Source organism: Rhinolophus ferrumequinum, chromosome 16 (genome assembly GCF_004115265.2).
Source record: "Rhinolophus ferrumequinum isolate MPI-CBG mRhiFer1 chromosome 16, mRhiFer1_v1.p, whole genome shotgun sequence".
Classification (NCBI taxonomy): Eukaryota; Metazoa; Chordata; class Mammalia; order Chiroptera; family Rhinolophidae; genus Rhinolophus; species Rhinolophus ferrumequinum.
Window position 1 is genome coordinate 14671341 of NC_046299.1, and position 19080 is coordinate 14690420.

At 44.7% G+C, this 19080-nt stretch overlaps 1 protein-coding gene across 39 annotated transcripts in view; it reads right to left on the reverse strand.

The window, feature by feature from the left end:
* Positions 1-2303: 2303 nt before the first annotated feature.
* Positions 2304-19080, reverse strand: part of TCF7L2 (transcription factor 7 like 2) — a 193633-nt gene continuing 176856 nt past the window's right edge. For 7 of the 39 annotated variants that reach the window (XM_033130060.1, XM_033130059.1, XM_033130063.1 and 4 more), the window contains 5 exons: positions 17816-17941; positions 17040-17199; positions 16474-16581; positions 11739-11787; positions 3219-4238 (listed from right to left, as the gene is read on the reverse strand). In XM_033130060.1, coding sequence (XP_032985951.1) covers positions 4159-4238; positions 11739-11787; positions 16474-16581; positions 17040-17199; positions 17816-17941 — 523 coding nt within the window. In that variant the 3' untranslated portion in view covers positions 3219-4158. Of the gene's footprint in view, positions 4239-8196; positions 8222-9094; positions 9169-9793; positions 9867-11100; positions 11152-11738; positions 11788-16473; positions 16582-17039; positions 17200-17815; positions 17957-19080 lie in introns of those variants that run through there. The other 32 variants (XM_033130037.1, XM_033130036.1, XM_033130030.1 and 29 more) reach the window with 14 other exon arrangements.

Genomic DNA, 19080 nt, shown 5'->3' on the forward strand with positions numbered 1-19080 from the left:
TGAGGGTACAACATCTGAAAGCATGATGGAAAGTTTTCATTCTCTTGCTTCCAGTAATAGTGCTGAGTTGGCCAACATGTTCATTCCTTCCTTCAGTCCATCCAGATGGAGCACCCGCTATGCACCAGGCACTGAACCAGGACCCCAGTACACAGCAGTGAACACAAATCCCATCCTCTTGGAGGGCTCTAGAGCAATGGTTCTCAACCACGAGTGATTTTGCCGTCCCTCCCCCCCAGAGGGCATTTGGCAACGTCTATACATTTCTGGTTGTTATGATTGGCCGGGAAGGCGGGGAACATTCCTGGCACCTAGCGGGGAGAGGCCAGGGATGCTAACACCCTACAATGCATAGGACAGTCTGCGACCACAAAGAACTATCGGCCCAAAACGTCATCAGCACTGAGGGAGCTATCAGTTGCTGATAACTAGTTGCTAATGGATAACTAGACTGTATCCATTGACATGACAGTAGGTGGGGGCCTTACAGGGAGGGGAATAGAGGAAGCTGGAAGAGCACACATGAGGGAGATGTCACCCACCCTGGTCGACACTGATGTCTACGCTGAGACCTGAAGGATGGGCGGGTGGGTGGGTACATATCCAGGTAGGAAGTGGGGAATGAGGACCAGAGCAGAACCTTCCAGACAGGGAAACTTCACCTTTGGCAGGGGCAAAGCAAAAATGCTTCCAAGTAGCTTACCTCTCTAGTCTGGCTAAAGGTGGTGCATGAGTATATGGGGCGGGGGGGGGGGGGGGAGGGGGCAGGGGGGAAGGGCGGGGAAGAGGGCAGCAAACAAAGAAACATTCAAAAGGACTGTTCCATCACTCTGTCTAGAGAAGGATCATCTTTGTCATGCAAGAAAGTGTAATTCCGTGTTTAGAGCACAGGTTTGGAGTCAGAGCTAAATTTAAATCCCATCTCCATCACTCTGCATGCTGTGTGGTCTTAGACAAGACCCAAACATGGAGTTTCTAAACCCAGTTTCAGAACATAAAGCAAAGGGTGAGGGGGAGAATATCTACTTCAGGTGGCAGTGTTAGGATGAAATGAGAAAATGCACAGAAGCAGCCTGGCACCATGTGTACTGCCACAAGTAGATATTGTTCTTATCTGTGCTTTCAAAGGTCCCTCTGGGGCCAGTGTGCAAAATAAAATGGGAAAGGACAACCAGAATCACTCCTCCCTGGGAATACAAAGCTAAAAGCATAAAGAAAATACTGAGGTTTTACAGAACAAGAACTAGCTACCACAAAGCAGAGCTTTTAGGGGAACATTAAGGTCCTTGATGAAAACGATGTATAACCTTAAGTGACAATGGCAGTGGCATGAACAGCTTCCATGTCCAATGAAAAACGGGTCCTTTAAGGTACGGTTGTCCTAGCTTAGTGAACACCATATACACCGTCCACCCTAGTCAGCCTGAGAAATCAATGCCGCGGAAACCATAGGAAGATCTTTATCACGGCCCCTGGTTGGTGACGGTGATAACCTCACACCCTGGCCAAGGCACAGCCAAAGAACTGGGGTCCACAGACGGCAAGACTCTTCCATACAAACCTCTATGTGAATTGCCTTGATCCAATTTTCTAAACAGCTCCTTGCTCAGCAATTGATCACTTCTACAGAATGAGCTTCAATCTGACACCTTGGCCTGGGTGCAACTCTTAGAAAGAAGTTAGGATACTTTCACATCAACGGTCCTGAACGTGGGAACGATGTGGTTTCTTAACTCCACTCCTGGTGAATGAAGTCTCATCAACCAGAATTAAATCCCTTGGGCTCCACTGTGAGAGGGGCAACGAGGCTCTATCAGAGTGACTTTTATAGCCAGAAGAGTGACATTTGCACGATAGCCGTGCTTTGCTTTCAGAAACAAACTAACAGGTACAGGAAGTATGCCAAAGGCATTATGAATGAGAAAGGGGGAAAAAAAAAACCCCAAACCCACAACCCCTCAAAAGAGTTCAAGCCCAGTTTTGGTCTCGAAGTCACCGCCTACCACCCACAGCAGCCACGTGGTCTCAAGTTCCAGCTCGGGAATGCATTTCTCTCGGTGAAGGCAGATCCGGTGTCCCCAGAGAGCAAATCCAAATCACAGAAACGAGTGAGCAGCCTTTATGTGCACACACTAAGTTGCTTTTATTAATCCAGCACGGCATGCTACAGATACTGTACAGCGTGAACATTTATTCATTACAAAAATGGCTTCCAAACCATTAAAAATGAAATTGGAATAAGAGCATAAAACGGAACAGTAACATCACAACTGTTAGGAAACATTCAAAGTATTCACAAAAAATGTTATAGTTAGCATTTTAATAAACCAGAGAAAAATCGGAGACAGGTTTACAATCGCTTCATGTCAACTACAATGGCACTGAATGAACAGGTGTCAGCTTTATACAGCATTTTGCAACATCAACATGCCTAGGTTTTTATTATTTTTAAAGTGTGCTACCTACTTGTATGTCATACGTATACATAAAAGCGGCAGCTGGTTTATCCTTTAAGAGTAATCTAATATACAGAATTTTGGCCCTTAAGGGTTTATACCTCTTCATTTAAAATGCTTTCTGGACAATCTGCTACCAAACACATCTTGTTATAGGTGACATTAAAACTACATACAAATCTACCTATGTAACATCACAGCAAAACATGATGAACAAAAATACAGCATCAAAAAGAGGGAGAAAGCTAAAGTCACTGAGGATTTTGGCACATAAAGTTTTGCACAGTCAGGCCATGTCCTAAGGGTGCAGGACATTCAACTGTGAGTTTAAACGGGAAACAGGATGGTTCCCACTGTTGCTTACACAGCGTTGCTAAAATTCCCTCACTAATTTTCAAGTCTTGTGTTACATAATGGCTTTTAAAGCAACTTTTGTTAATGCTACTGATCCTTTAATGCAACTATTCATGTCCATTTGGCGGTATCTGGGTTTCATACAGAAAAAAGGTTAAAAAGGGCAACAAAAAATATATATATACACATTTTTATATATAAACTTAAAAACCTTGTACAAATGAGTTGTTATATATAAGATGCTGATGCTAAGGGGGAAAAAAACTTTATACAGTTTCAAGAAAAATGAAAACATATTTTAAAAGGGACGACATACAGGTTCGACGAGCAATCTCTAAAGCAATAAATACTACTGGTCCAACAGCGTTGTGATTCCATTCATTGTTGAGTAGCACCCCCTCCCCCCAAAAGAACAACACCATGGAACAAGGTATATTAACACATTTTAACCCTTTGTTTCTGTACATTTAAACAATAACAAGTAACATCACAATAAAAGTTGTTTCACACAGAAAAAAAAAAGTAACGGCACTGCATTCGTCGTGCCCTTATGGTTTCAAAACCAGATGTAAAATGATTGGTTCGCAAGCTCGTATTTAATACAAATAATACAGAACCAACTCCTTCTGGAGGGCTGCTTCAAAATTGCTTCTTTTTTTTCCTTTTTGTTTTTTAATCAGTCTTTTAAAACTAAGCTATCCGAACTACATAACAGTTATGTATATATATATATTTTTTAAACGCTACAAAGACTTTAAACAGCTGTTGATAAAAATTTTGGTAGAATCATGAGGTTCTTCTCTCATCTACATATTTAAAAGGAGAAATTGAAATAAGAATGGGTCAAATATTGACCAATGAACTTGATAAACATTAACTAATGTAGCCACGTGGCACAAAATTAAAAGAGTACAAAACAAAATCTTTCAAGGGTTGGGGGTAGGGGGGATAAAGAAAAGCAAAACGAAACACTACACAAACCATCTGGGCTAACGAAGCCAAAGCTATTCTAAAGACTTGGTTACGAGGGAGAGTGGCTGGGGTTGGGTCCCGGCCAGAGAGTTGTGGGAATGTAAGGAAGATGTTGACGGTTGTGCAATAGATGAGGAGGGCATGATGGGCGGCTGCAAAGCGGCGGGAGGCAGGTCCAGGGCCCCGTTGGGACAGAGGGCAGGGGCCTTGCCATGGGCAGCCTCGGCAAGCAGGAGGGCGGGCGGCGGAGGCATCATGGAAAGGTGGGCCAGGGGGTCGGGTTTCAGGGACAGCGAGAGAGGCTGGGTCTGCTCAGTCTGTGACTTGGCGTCTTGGGGAGGGGATCCTAGCAGGTTGGGGGAGGGAGGAGGCGAGTCTAGTAAGCTTCCATCTGAAGAGGGTGGACTGAGGCAGCTGCCTTCACCTTGTATGTAGCGAACGCACTTTTTTTTTCTCCTAGAAACAGGGGAGAGAGTGTCTGTGAATAAAAGGCAAAGGTGCCAAGGGAGAGTTATCTAATGCTCAGAGTCCAGCTGAAGTCACCTGACAGACGTCCCCATGGAGATGGCATGCCCACTGGCCAGAGGACCACTGAAGTTACACTGGGCTGCCACACTCACTGAACACTCACACCTAAGCCTGCTCTGGCGAACAAAATGTTTCAGAGTATATAGAGCTGCCTACCTACCTGCTTCCCCTGCCCCCACTAAATACCCACGACCCCACCTGTGCCCAAATGGAAGTGAGCAGACTAAAGGGTGCCACCTGTAAGTGACGGCACTGACTTGTCAGGAAGTGGTTACATCCACATTGAGATGAACCGAAAAACTTGTTATTTCTCTTCGGCTTAGACATTCCCTCACTTTCCCATCATACCTCTCCCCCAATTCCCACCCCCACCCCCACCCCCAATGGTGTGTGTGTGCGTGTGTGTATTTGTGTGTGTGTAAAAAAGAGAAAGACAGAGCTCCTTCCCCAGGCGCCTCATATAAATATGAAACTCAAAATGTTGACTATTGAGCCCACAGAGCTGAAGGCAGCGCTAGCAAGAGGCTTAAAGGTTTCAACACATCACCACCACCACCACCACCACCACCACCACCACCATCACCACCACCACCACCACCACCACCACCACCACCAGGCTGCTAGTGCCCAGAGAGCTTTTGGGCTTGTCTGTTAAGAACCACACCAAATCAAGAGAGGTCAGAATCAGGTGAGAGGAAGGAGAAAACAAAAATAAAATAAACTAAAAAAACAAAACAAAACAAAACAAAAACGAAAAAAAAAAAAAAAAAAAAAAAACCACCAAAAACAGGTAGAAGAGGATAACAAAGGTGGGGGAGAGGGAAGAATAAGAAAAACAGAAAATGATCCAAAGGAACAAGAATAACTGGTTGTATGGCCTGCAGGTTGTGGATTAAATTATGATTCAGACTTGATTTTTTTTTTTTAAGATTTGGGGTCTTCCCCTCCCCCACCCCAGAGTGAGAAGGCTGGAAAGGAGAGACAGTGAGGATGGCATGGAGGGGCATCCTGCCCTTGTCAATATGCCAAGGCCAGTAAATGGAGGGTGCAGCATGTCACAAGGAAGTGATGACAAAGAAGAAGTGACAGGGGATTGCAGCATGGACCTTCTTTGGTTTGGGTTATCCTGATTAGTGTTTAAACCACAGAGACTAATTTTGTCCTATACCAAAACCAGAATCTGCCCTCTCCATTTCCCGTTTATGTAAGAGAATTTCAGAGCCTGTTTTTCCCCAGCAAAGGTTGGGGAAATCAATTCAAGAAACTGAGCAGGAGACCTCAAAGCTTCTCACACTATAATCCCAATCCAATGGGATAATATTTGGTAGGAAAGGTGATCCTGGGATCAACCCCACTCATGCTATAAAAATAATACAGATATGGGAATGTGCTGCTCTAAGGAGAATATAGTCAGAACCGTGGCTGATAACACTCCATCTAAAAACAAGTGTGCAAGTGCTGGCCAGCTTTCCATCGCTAGAAAGCAACTAAGATGCTGTCTGGTTGAAGGTAACCACTGTCAGATGTCGTTGGCCTTTGAAAGGAAGGGGGTGTAATGAGTTCCTCCTGGGTCTATGCCGCAGAGCTGTCGGATAAAGCCCCTGAGTGCGTGGGGTTGTGGACTCAGCAAGATGGTGGGAGCTGGGAGGGCAGGAGAAAGGCGGAGGGGAGGGACATGCTTGGTCTTCCCTGCCTCCCAGCTGGCTGGGACGGTGGCCTCATGGCCTCAGGGTCTATCTGTCCCCTCTCTGGGTTGGAAGGAACTCTAGGGGAGTGAGGGCACCCCCCTCACCTTCAAATTGACATGGTTCCTTTTTCTCCTCTGGGATAGATTATTTTACTGTGGGTTCTGCTCCCATCCCAGAAACCCAAAATAAATAATTAAGTCTCTCAGAGTTTTAAACCACCTTAGCCTGCAGATCAAAACATGCTCCAAAAACTAAGATGTCCATGCATTTTAAAAATGGGAGAAGGGATGGGGTGGGGATTGGGGGGGGGGCATAAGCAAAACTGAGAAAGCAACAGGGAGAAGTAGAGAGAGAAGAAAGGGAGAAAGGGAGAGAGAGAGAAAGAGGGGGAAAAAAAAAAACAGGAAACAAGGGAATGACATCAAGCAGCATTCCATGCTATATTAGGGCAGAGTGAAAAGATGGGAAAAGCAACTTGGTGGGCTCAAAACAGAATCTTGTTAAAAATGTCCTCAAATGTCAAATAAAATTAGAAACCCTGTGCAGTGAGTGAGGAGCCCTGATTGGCCAGGAGCATTTCTGGTGCTCCGCTCACCCCTCCCGCCCTCCTTGTGACACGGAAATTTCCACGTCATGGGGATGAGTGAGTGGGGAGGCATTATGAACACGGGACATGAAGACTATGAATGAGAAAGCGACACTCTTTCTAATAGGTGGTTGAGCAAAAGGCAGTTGGAACACACACACATTTCTGACCGGCCAGAAAATACCTCGTTTTGCAACTTTTCTTTTTTTAAAGCACATTTAGTCCTGTTGATTTAGCATCAAGCCAGATCCTGGCAAAGTAAAGAGGAAAAGTTGAGGGGAAAGGGACAAACCCCCCCCCCTCCTCTAGCCCTCCCCACCTAGGCTCCATCTCTAATCAAGGAGTGGCCTCTTACAAAGCCATTTTTAGCTTCATATGGGTTTATTATGAAAGGAAACTGAGCCTTCTTCCTAATCTGGCTTTGGAGTTATACTCTTAAAAGTGCAGAAATGTATCTGCTAAAAGCTTTTAGGGTATGAAAAAAACATCCCCCAACAGAAGGAAAATGGCCACCAGGAAGGTTCTAATGGTGCCAAGAAAGAACACTGAGGAATGATGAGGGACCCTCTCAGCATCCACGGATGGTAACACTGCCACACTGACAGCCGGTCCCTCAAAGCTGCACTTTATGAAATCACGTTTATGAAGCAGCTACAAAGGTTTTTGGTTGTTTTTGTTTTTGTTAAAAATGTCATGAAAATTCGTATCTCTGAGGAAGATAGCATGCCCTGGCTTTAAGCAAAGTGCAGGCTGTGTCTGAGAAGGAAATGTCCATCCAGTGTCAATGTTAGTAATGAGAACTTTCACCAAAGGGAGAGGGGAGAAAAAAAAAAGCCACTTCTAACTCGCAGTAACTGCTTCCAAAACAAAACAGGGATTCATAAACCACCACTCACCTCCCATGAATAAAATAACACAAACCAGGCAACAAACTATATTGCAAGGTGCATACAATGGTGTCAGCCATACATGTCTACAGATCGTGAGAAACCCTTAGAGTGGACCCTGCAATTAGCTCACCCTTGGCCATGGCAGGGCATCTTGGAACAGGATTCCCCAGCTAGTTACCTTCCTACTCGGCACAAATAAAATTCAGACACTAATTCACTGCCTAGCTAGACAGGGTAAGCAGAGTTCCCGTCTTCCAGCCTAGCCCTAATTAATTACCTAACATCTTTGGTCAACTCCATCATGAAACTCTTTACTGTTGCACAGAGAAGACCCCGGGACTGGGTACAAAGGACATTTGTCAACTCCGTGAACACTGCCATCTCGAAGAATGATTGAGAAGCCCTCTCCTGTTGGGTGTTCACCCAAGGCCCCCATCCTCACTCAATGGACAGACAGGGTCGTCTGGGGAGTGCCCTCTCAATCAAGACTCATAGGTCCTCTGTCCCCTAAAGGTGTGGTCAGCGCGGGGCACTTCACCAATTTCTTGTAAGGCATCAGGAGGGGGAAGAGACACGGTAGAGTCGTGGGCATGCACGTAATGGGATGGACATCTGATCTGACGTCTAAACACGGAACACATGGCAAAGGCATGGAGGAGAGGGACACGTGACAAGGGAGGCACTACAAACAGAAAAGCGTGTTTGGGTGTTGAGATACCTACCATCATAATATTCCAAATTCAAAGACTGCTTGTATCAGAACAAAGAAACAACAAATTTAACCAAAGGTGGTCATTAAAGGAAAGGAAATGAGACAGGAACGAGTTGGCATCCCTCCACCAAGAAGGAAGTACCTACACCTTCCCTGAAATTACAGGTTGGATGGAAGCCTGCAGGTGGAACCCGGGTGTTTCCTTTGGGCTCTTCTGATACAGTCGGGAACCAATGCTCTCTCTCTACACATAGATGTACATATTTGTCACTCTGCGGGCTAACACACTGTGCTGTGTGCGACACCTGACTCACTGCTTGCAGCCCTTTAGCTGGTGCAGGCCATTCAATGCCACGCTTCTTTTCAGCACTGTAAAACAATGTCCGCTAGCCAAGCTCCTCTGTACAGAGATGTGGTTTTTAAACATGAAACAAAAACAAAACAAAACAAAACAAAACCAAAAAAGGCCTGCCCCAGAGCACTTCTCCAAGTGTCTTGACTCCCGCGTGCACGGGAATGCTATTGCTGCCAATTTCAGCTCATTCCAACCTTTGGAAATGGTGGTCTCTCTGTACAGGCCACGGAAGTATTCACAGGGCCGGGCCAGTTCCAGGACGCTGGCTTTCAAAGCAAAAAGGTAAGTGCCCATTCTGGTCTGTTAGGGTGGTGGTCTAAGCCCTACCTCCAGGGTTATGTTATTTGTAAGAGCAAGGGGGGAAAAGAGAGTAAGAGGAAGTGGGGAGAGGACCCAGCGTAAAATTAGCAAGGGGATTTTGAAGAATGAGGATCATTAGTCATTGATGCCAGTGCGGGAGTAGATCGGAACGAGGTCCAAATACATTGACACACTAAAGTACCAGAAGGACAGAATGCTTTGATTTTCCCAAAGGCCTCACAGTGGTAATATACCTGCACGGTTTGCACCATAAAGTCTGTCGGTCAAGCCCGAACAGTGCCCGACACTTCTTTGGAGTATTTGCATCTGTTAGCATAAGGTAAACACAAAAAAACACAACACAATGGTGGGTCGTGCTCAGTTGGATGTGAAATCTCAGCTACAGCTGCCTTGTCTTCTAGATCACCTCGGTTCTATTTGATTGTCTTCCCTCACCAAGGGCATGAAAGGAAAGGACTTCTATGAGTCAAAAGAAAAAAATAAAATAAAACGATAAAACACACACACAAAAAAAACAACAACCAGAAACCAAAAAACAACAAGGAAAAATAAATAAAAATAGAGAGAGAAGAGGAGGGGAAAAGGTGACGACGTTGTTTGCGGCTACCTAGGCCAGGGTTACGATGGGATGTCACTGAGCCCCATCCTGGGCTGTCATGAGGAAGGGGGTTGGCAGGCAACATCCCTGGGAGGGGTGCGCTGGGATTTGCTGTCGCTGACCCGAGGAGGCACAAATGATGCTGTTTTACAGTGGCATTTTGGCTAGCAGCAGCGGGGGAAACAAGCACATCCCTCACAGAGCAGTGTCCCGCGCCCTCGTGTCTCCTAAGATCCACACACAGAGCTACAAAGCGACAGGCCAGAGAAGGGGAAAAGGACCGAATAGACCAGCTGCAAACCAGCACAGCGAATCTGGGAAATCTATACACACCTGCAAGGGCCGCACCAGTTATTCTGTTGATCAAGGCCAAAGCGCGCTCGGCATTTCTTAGGAGCGCTCAGGTCTGAATGAGTTCAAGAGAGAAGCGAGCAGAGGAGGACGTGGGAGAGAGAGAGAGAAAAAGAGAGAGGGGGGGAGGGAGGGAAAGAAGGAGGGGGGAAAAGAGAAAGATACAAATAAGAAAAAAATAAAAATAAAAAAGGGAATAAATCAATGACCTGGTTACTAATTACAAAATATTGACTTTTGATTTTTAACTTTAATTTTAAAAAAAAAGGTAAAAATCACATTCTTATTCAACTTGTGAAATTAGCTGTTGCAAATAAAGCTGCAGTATCCCTTCGTTAAGGACTGTCTTTCAGATTCGGTTTGAGCTGATAAAGGGAAGTTAGATATTGAAGAACTAGCTTTTAAACAATAGTTTTCCTCTTTTGGTTCTGCTTTCCTTTTTTTTTTCCTCTCAATTTGTTTTTCTTAAAGAAGAAAATAAAGCAAAGGAGGGAATTAAGTTTGTAACATGCTTTTTTCTTCTCAGAGTACAATAGTTTAAAAAAGAAAAAAACTACAAATAAAAACAGAACAAAATGAAACAAAACAGAAAGAAATAAAGAAAGAAAAGGGTTGTGGTACTGGGATATTGCAGCTTTTGGAATGCTCATCTTTCTTTTTAAATCTATTTTCATTAATATTAAGAGAGGAACAGATAAAGGTCAACAGGTTGTGTGAATGAGCTGTTAAGAGTTAGTTAGAAGCTCATAGCAGCATTTAAGCAGGAACAGTCAGTAAAATGCTAGTGGATATGCAAATCGTGAGCAGAAAAGCAAAAGGAAGAAAAAAAACTAAAATAAAAAAAGCAAAGGAAAAAAATAATCATACTGTGGATGCATGCTTGCGTGAGAAAACTTAGTGGGAGCAATGAAAAAATGCCATTAGATTAAGGAGGTTTATTACTGAATTCCTTCCATTTTTTTTTTTTACCAGTCTCTTTTAAAGAAATACTGCATATTCAATTTGCACAGTTAGTTCAACTCTAAGTCACTGTCATCACTGCTTAAACAACTGTTATGGGAAAAATAAATAAATAAACAAAGCAAAGGTTAAATTAAATTTAAAAAAAACAAAAAACAAGAAACAAAAGCAACTGAAAAAAATCTACTGAAACATACAAAACCGTGTAGATGGTCATTTTAAAGAATGTTCAAATGTCATACGTGTTTAATGTTAATCAAACTATAATGGCAAGAAAAATTAAAAAACAGTTTAGCAACTATTTTAACGACTCAAAATGACATTAGCACCTGTAATCGGAGGAAGTGAAAGGCAAGGATTTAGGAAACATTCGCTGTGTTCTGAAAAAAAAGAACAAATTATACAAAGCCTTCAAAATGTTTTTGTTGTTGTTTGTAAAAGCCTGGCCTTCTCCAAGGGACCTCTGAGATTGCCTATGCAGTATTTCTAATTTCTTCTAAAGAATGACAAACCTCCTTAATTTAAGTTGGGTGCAATTTACCACTGTAAAGGCATGCATCAGAACATTCAGGAACAGCCCAGTTAATATCAAACACTCACACACACCCCTCCTACGCCCCTAGCCCCCTCCTCAGCCCTGCTCAGACACATACAGAATAAGCAGACTGGATAAATCCCCGCATAGGCATGCCTACCGCTCTCCAGTTACAGGCTCTACAGTTATTTCAAAACACATTCCACTAGAATTACAATGTGCTTTTCATGCAACAATGAATGTTACTAGCTTTAAAAGGGCAGTCATAAAGCAATTAATTAAAATGCATAAACAAAAAGGCTGGCTAAGATGGGTTCCCCCACAATGTCCTGGCCTTGAGTTTCTCCTGCCTCCCCCAGAGAGAAGCCTAACATAAAAAGAGTGGTCCTCAAGAGTACCGCTCCTTCCTCCATCCTCATTATTCTAACTTACCATTGGTCTCTCCGGGCTGCTTGTCCCTTTTCCTCTTCTTTTTCTTCCCCTGGATGAACAGATAAAACACAGGGAATTGTTTCAAGAAACAAATGGGCGGAGGCTGTCTAGGCTCACCTGGGAAGGAGGCAGGAGGAGGGGAGCATACTGCTCCCTCCATCCCCCGCTCCTTGAGTGTTTTCCAACCCCCAACCCCCTTTACTCCAATGCACAAATGACTTGTGTTCCAGCTGGAGGAACAGCCACCCAGGAGGAGAAAAGAAGGAATCAATGATCAGGAAAGGAAAGATCTCTTTCTGACACACCTATGTCCATCCTCAAACCTGATCCAGAGCATCTGACTCCACAAGAGGGAACTGGATGAGGGAGGTGCGGGAGCTGTGCAGGGACAGGGGTGGAAGTGGCCCGGGCGCCTGCTGCCACAGGACAAGCGAAAGCTGAGATGACTGTTTGGACTGAGAGCCTCCCTGCCCCATGTGAATCTCTTATTCAGGCCAAAAGGTCTTCATTCTGAATCAAAAATTTAAGCTTAAGTAGGGTCTTTTCTTAGAGCTGTAGCATGGGCCTTGGTTTTAAAAGACAGAAGGGGGAATAAAAAAAATGGTGAAATAGAACCGGGTATCATCTAAGCTCTTTTTAAAACTGCTGAGTGGACATCCATAAAAGAGGAGCCGTTCTCTGCATTCCTCTCTTATATAATTATCATAATACTCCTGATCATAACAGCTAACATTGACTGAGCATATACATTGTACGAGGCATGATTCTAAGTGTGCAAGACATGTAGGCTCACTTATCCTCACACAATCCTATACAACAGGTACTAGTACCATTCCAATTTTACAGGTAAGCAAACTGAGCACAGAGGGGTTACGTGACCTTCCTGAGATCACAAAACTATCAAATGGTGGGGCCAGGATGAGAACTTACGTGGCCTTGGTGCCACTGTCCTTATTCACTAAGCAGTGCTGCCTATATTTAATGCATTGCCCTCTGAGGAAGGTTTTTAATTAATTGGGGGTGATGAACTGCATGGCGCCGTTCACATTCTCCAAGCTGATCCTCCTTGACATCCTGACTCCCCTTGTGGCTGGGGATGTAGAACGGGACTGGGAGGGCATGCTGGAGACGCGGCGGCCTCGTTCCAGACCTGAAACTAGTCCTCCCTCCCCTCGTTACTGCCTGTCCTAGCCACATGAGTTACCTGCCTGGTATATATGAAATGTCACAAACAAAGGCATGCTCTTACACGTCAATTGGCTTCAGAATATCTAAACATTACTTTTGCCTAAAGGTTCTCATGGTACAATGACATCAACTCCAGAAGAGAAGAGAACAGTGATAGGTAGGAAACTTGAGAACCCATAAAGCTTTTTGAGCAGAAACTCAGGGTGGAGATGCCATAGAATTTGAACTCCATCCAAGGGCTGAGTCAACTGTTTTAGAGAAAGCCCCTCTTTTTGATCAGCTCTTGGGGCCTGTACCACTCGGGGCATTTGTCTTGGCCTTCAGTTCAGTGCTTCCATTTGAAACATTTTAGGTTCCTTGATACACAACAGGAGGAAGGGCGGGAGGGAGGAAGCGGTTCGTGTGCTGTCTCACGAACCTCTCAGATAAGGAGCAAAAGTGCCACCTGGCCATCTTGAAACAGGCAGGAGGGTCTAGTTTCAGTTTATTGAGGAGCCTGAAGTAAAACTCAGCTGGGCACAGCAATGTCAGCATCTACACACCCAAAAGCTTCTCGGTCATCTCTACAGCAGTGTTCACCCATTTTCAATCTCTTGCAATACAGTCTAACAGGCCGCTGAAAATTCCACCACCCATGGGAAGCTGTCCGTTCAGGATAGATAACCGAGATGGTCACGAATGAGAAAATGATTAGGCTAAAGGTTTCTAAAGGACAGGGGCTGTGTTTTAATCGAAAGAGGACATGAAGAAACTTAGCGCTATTTAGCGAAGAGGGAGATACGTCTCAAAGGAAGCGGACACCCTGTTATCTCTTTAAATTTAACAAAACAAAATAAAATATGGTGGTCAGAGGAAAAAAAATCAAGACGAGCAAGTGACCTAGAATGTATCTCCTTTACCTAAAGTAGAAGAGCTAGAAAGGAAATCATGTTCTAATACAATGCCAGGGGTCAGATGTCACTATGGGACCTAAATGTTTTCTCTTGTGCTCCAGAATGTTCCAAGTCCAACAATCCAAATATGACTGTTAAAGGCTTCTGTCACCACTTGGCTGGAAAAGTAGGAAAGGAAAAGAGGCCTGAGGTTAGCTTGAAAAACCTTTTCCAGAAGACCCTTTTAGACTTGACAATGACCAAAGTAATTTATAGAGGAATTTCTCTATGTCAAGTGAGTTAAAAAAAAAAAAACAATGCTAATAAGCTTTCATCACAATTAAATACACAAAAGCTTTAACTCTTGATTCTTGCTCCACTGATTTTCCTGGGGCACAGAAGAGAGGGAGGGAAACAGGGAGGGAGGCAGGGAGGGAAGACGGGGGGGAGTTCACACCCATGAGTCCCAACCCATCCTTGTAAGACTCTGGTAGTACCCTTACAAGAGATAAAGCTCCTATAGCCCCAAATCCAAATCACCTCTAAACTTTCTTCAAGTCTTACCAGGGGTTCCCCTATTATACCAAACCCCTTCCAAATGTAAAACTGAGCTAAAGTCATTCCAAGTGCCTCATGGACCTTCTAAAACCTAGAAAGCACTTCACAAAAAGCCTTGGGAAACACCTTGTCTAACCTACTCCAAGTAAATAATTGTAGCATTCTCTGGAAGCTATCACAAAGTTGGCCTTGTACCTTTGTGGAAATTTCACCCTGTACAACTCTGGGGGTAACTATGCACATAGACCATAGTGTAAATGGCACACGTTCACTTGTGCAGTGCACACCCTGCACAGCGGTACCTGCAGGTCCTACTATGACCCAAAATGCCTATTGGGGATATGATATCCATAGAGTAGCTAGATTCCTCTGTGGTACTAGTCTAGATTACTCAAAGAATTGGGTCTGTAGCACAGAGAAGCTAAAGATGAACTCTAAGAACTTCTGACCCGAAACCAGGAGAGCAGCTGTCCTGAAATGAGACAGCTGTAACGTACAGAGGCCGGCCTACTGCTGGAAAGCTGCACCTCGAGGTCAGGTGGGGGTGAGCATTAGCTTTCTCATCCTCTTCCTTTTAGCTCCAGAAGAAAGGCCTCCCCACTGCACACATGCTGAGGACAAATGGAAAGGTCCCAAGCAGTTAAGACCTGTGCGTGACCATCAATGAATGACAAGGGCTCTGAGAACCGCCACCATGACATTGAAAGGTACTAGCACTAATTCCGGTTTCAACTCCCAAGAGGACTACAGTCTAGTGTTTCCAGCTAAGGATGGTGGGACCTAGAGGGAGATAAAGATGGGAGTTAAGCCCAACGGCCTCGGTTCTCTGTTCTCCCTCATCCACACGGCAAAGAGTCGACTAGCAAGCATGTGTTTAAAGGTATGAGAAGAAGGGAGGAAAGCTGAAACAGCTAGTCAGAGCAAGCAGAAGCCAGCGTTCGTTCAGGACCCCCGCGTTATGGCAGGTGGTTGTGACTTCCTGATGGCTGCTAAGTTCTGAGAGTCAGTGTCTGAATGAACTCTGAATCCCCACAACACTGTGTGCACAGGAAGTTTCAAATCAGCAACAAGTGCATGGATCTGAACTCCCATACACAGAGATGATGTCCATGGGACAGTCGGGTCAGGGAGCAGACGAGTGAAAAGATCATCCATGGCTCCACGACACCAATGAGAAACAGAGGGAGGAGGCTGTTGCTGGCATCAAGACAAGTTTTGTTTTACCCTCAAAAGCAGATGGTAAAATCACTTCAGAAAACCAAATGCTACCTAATAAGGGACATTTCATCCATCTAGAGAGGACGGAAAGCACAGAACTTGAGCTATTGGGCAACATGGAGAATAAGAAAGAATGGTGAGATGTGACAGAGGTCTCCAGAGGAGAGCCAGTTTATGGGAGAAGAATCATGAGTGTCACAACCACTGCATTAGTAAAACAATACTACAGTGTTTTCTAAAACCCAGGAGGAAATTAGGTAAATCCTGCAGCCAACACAGAGACCAGGAACATGCACAGCACACAACACATACCCCTTCACACTACCCTTGCTGGGTCCCTGCCAAAGGATACTTGTAGTGGCTGCTTTCAGGGATATTCCCATCAAGCCCCTCAGGATGAACTAGGCTTCCAACTTCTATGGCACCACAGCATGAGGCAGTTTCATTTTTCCCTCTTAAGGATGAAAGATCCTACTGCAAGACCTGTGAGGAATTAAACTCTCTCCCTCCACCCCTACCCACTTCCCTGTAAGACCACCCCATGGACCATCGCTGAAAAGCACGTAAGCCCCATTGGGCATATCCTAGAGCCCTGTGTCTTCAAAGACATGGGCAAGAAGGTATGGACAGTCCCATATCAACCTCATGGGCGCTGAGCTGGAACACTGGAAAGCAGCCCACTCCCTAAAAAACTATGCTGATGGAGCCATACTGGTGGCCAAGACAAGACCCTCCATTCCTCCAGCCTGGCGCTCACACAAGATGCTAATGGTTCCAGGAGTGGGCAGAGTGAAGGGTTCGGAGCCCCGATTCAAGGTGGCAGTTAGCATTCCCTTTGTGCATATGGACAGCCAACATGTGTCGACAGACTCAAATCCTGATAAAAATGATCCACCTACATAGTTATCCCGTGCGGACCAGCCAGGGTACAGCTGCATGTGAAGCTGTCGCTCCTTCCGGGCCAGTTCGTAGTATTTTGCTTGTTCTTCTCTAGAGAGTGCGTGCCACTGGAGAGGACAAAGGTGGGGGGAGAGAGAGAGAGACAGACAGAGAGACAGAGAGACGCAAAAACATCACAAACCACACTGCGGCCGGGGCATGAATAAGGCTTCTTTTTCGGATGGTCCCATCAGAAATGGTATAACGTGCAGATATTGACAGTCTGCGTGGTCCAGGCACTAACGAGAGTGAGTGCTCAGAGAAAACCTGAGTTGTCGTCTATGTTATTCTATCATGGGCTCCCTCTCCGGGGATGGGCAGATGATTAGATTATGGCTGTGGCTGTTCTACATGTCATTCGAATGCACAGTTACTGGTCTTGACTCCATGAAGGCCGCTGAAGGAGTCACAGTATAGCTGAAGGGAAAGGACTCTCCAAACAAATGGGGGTGGGGACATTTTGTCACCCCACTCACTGCGTCCTAATCCATTCTCCCCCTCTTCTCCCAGAAAGGGAGCCACCTACCCTTCGGCCGAGGATTTGGTTGATGGCTGCGCTTTCTTTCAACGTGCACTCAGCGACAACCTTTGCTCTCATTTCCTTCATATACAACATGAATGCATTAAGAGGTTTCTTTATGTGGGGCTTCTTCTTTTCTTCTTCCTTTTTGGAGTCCTGATGCTTTCTGGATGTAGACAAAACAGACAGACACAACCCAATGAACAATCACGAGGTCCGGCTTCCTCCACAGCAGAGAACCGCTCCGTGGCTGCTCACCACCCACACCCAGCAGCTTTGAATGAAAAGCACACTTCCACTTTTGGTCTTTTCCACCCTGGAAAATGGAACAAAAACAGCCCGGGGAGGAGCTGGGGGATGCGAGCAGATGTTGTCATCACTTCCTCAAGTTTCACAAATACACAATTTTCCCAGGCCAGAGGGAAAAGCACACTGTGGCCTTGTCCACCTCAGGCGGTATCTCATGCTTATAGGACAGAGCTCCAAACATTCAATGACAGGGTTAGGGACAGGGACGTGGTTGCAAATCCCAATCCATCCAAGTACCCAAGTACATGAAAAGAGAGTTCTCTTCTACCCCACAGTGGGCGCCATCCATGAAACCCTGCAATGTGCATGTAACTCTTCGTAAGAGCCTAGAGCCCACAAACATCGGGTGTTTGCCGGAGTCACAGGCTGCACGGCCAGCCTTGGGCAGAGCCACCACCCAGCAGTCTCTGCACCAGCAACAACAGGCTCAAGACGATGGCAAAGGAGAAAGCAATCAAAAGAGCGACACTCACGAGCTGTGGAGTGAGCCGACGTCACTCTGGGAGGATTCCTGTTTGACTGTTGGTGTGACTATGGCCGGGTGGGGGATGCCGGTCGTATGTAGAGTATGATGTGGTGGGACCATATGGGGAGGGAACCTAGAAGACAGAAAGCTGTGTAAATCGTCAGAATCAAAATGAATGAATGGGGAGGGATGTGTACATACAATAAAAAAAAAAGAAGAAAAAAAAAACAGCACGTAACACTCACATGAAAGCAACCCAAGGCATATGAAACCTGTCAGCATTAATTAGCGATAAATTAAACATAATGATTCTCATAATGTCATTAAAGCCAATCTTCCCCTTCATTATTGTTACTGACATGAGACATTACGATTTTTAACATCTTTAGCAAAAGACAAATTTAACTCATGTAGTTGGGCGGAAAAGTAGACTTGGACTACCTGCTGGAAATCACACGTCCACTTGTTTTTTGAAGCATTATTAGTGGCATCTAAGAAGATAATTTCCTAAGTCCTAATCAGCTCTAGAATGAAAGGTGAAATCTTTTGTTGTATATTGACAGCTAAATAAAATATTAATGCGGCTGAAGTATACACACATTTTTAAAATGCTGCACATGCCTCATTAGGCCTCATTCTATTGATGGGGTGCAATAAAAATTTTCTTTTCCTTTTGCTGTTAGGCCCTATCGTTTTGACAGGAATGGAAGAGCATGAGGCAGAAAGATGGGGACAATCCAAATATTTCCTATTTGGTTTTCAACATAAGTCACGGGCATTTTAAACAAGTTTGTATCCTTTTATGGAAAGATGCAAAAAAAAGCACTATTTTACACACATGCACGAAGCTCTGAATTCTGATTTGTATGCCCTTTCCTGCGCTAAAATTCTCGGATTCCTAAATTACTTTTACTTGATATACTGCCTATACATTAAAAGGCCTTCTAAATGAGTACAAAAGTGTAAAGAAAGATGAGTGAAGTTTGTGTTGTCTCCTCTAATACTGTTTCTTTTTTGGTAAGTGCTTTAAAACACGGTTTAGGTTCTGAATTGGCATTTCCCAACCATGCAAATTAGCCAGGACTTAGAGTAAATTTCTAAACATTCTGGGCCCTCCTGCAAACTGACAACTGGCTAGATCAGACAGACAAAAGGCTTTCACATTTTCTGATATGCTTGGAGTCACCATGATTTGTACTAGGTTAGAAGAACCACCCCCTTAAAGGAACGTACAGTCAATCACTGATAGTTTCTGCGACTTTAAGTGAAATG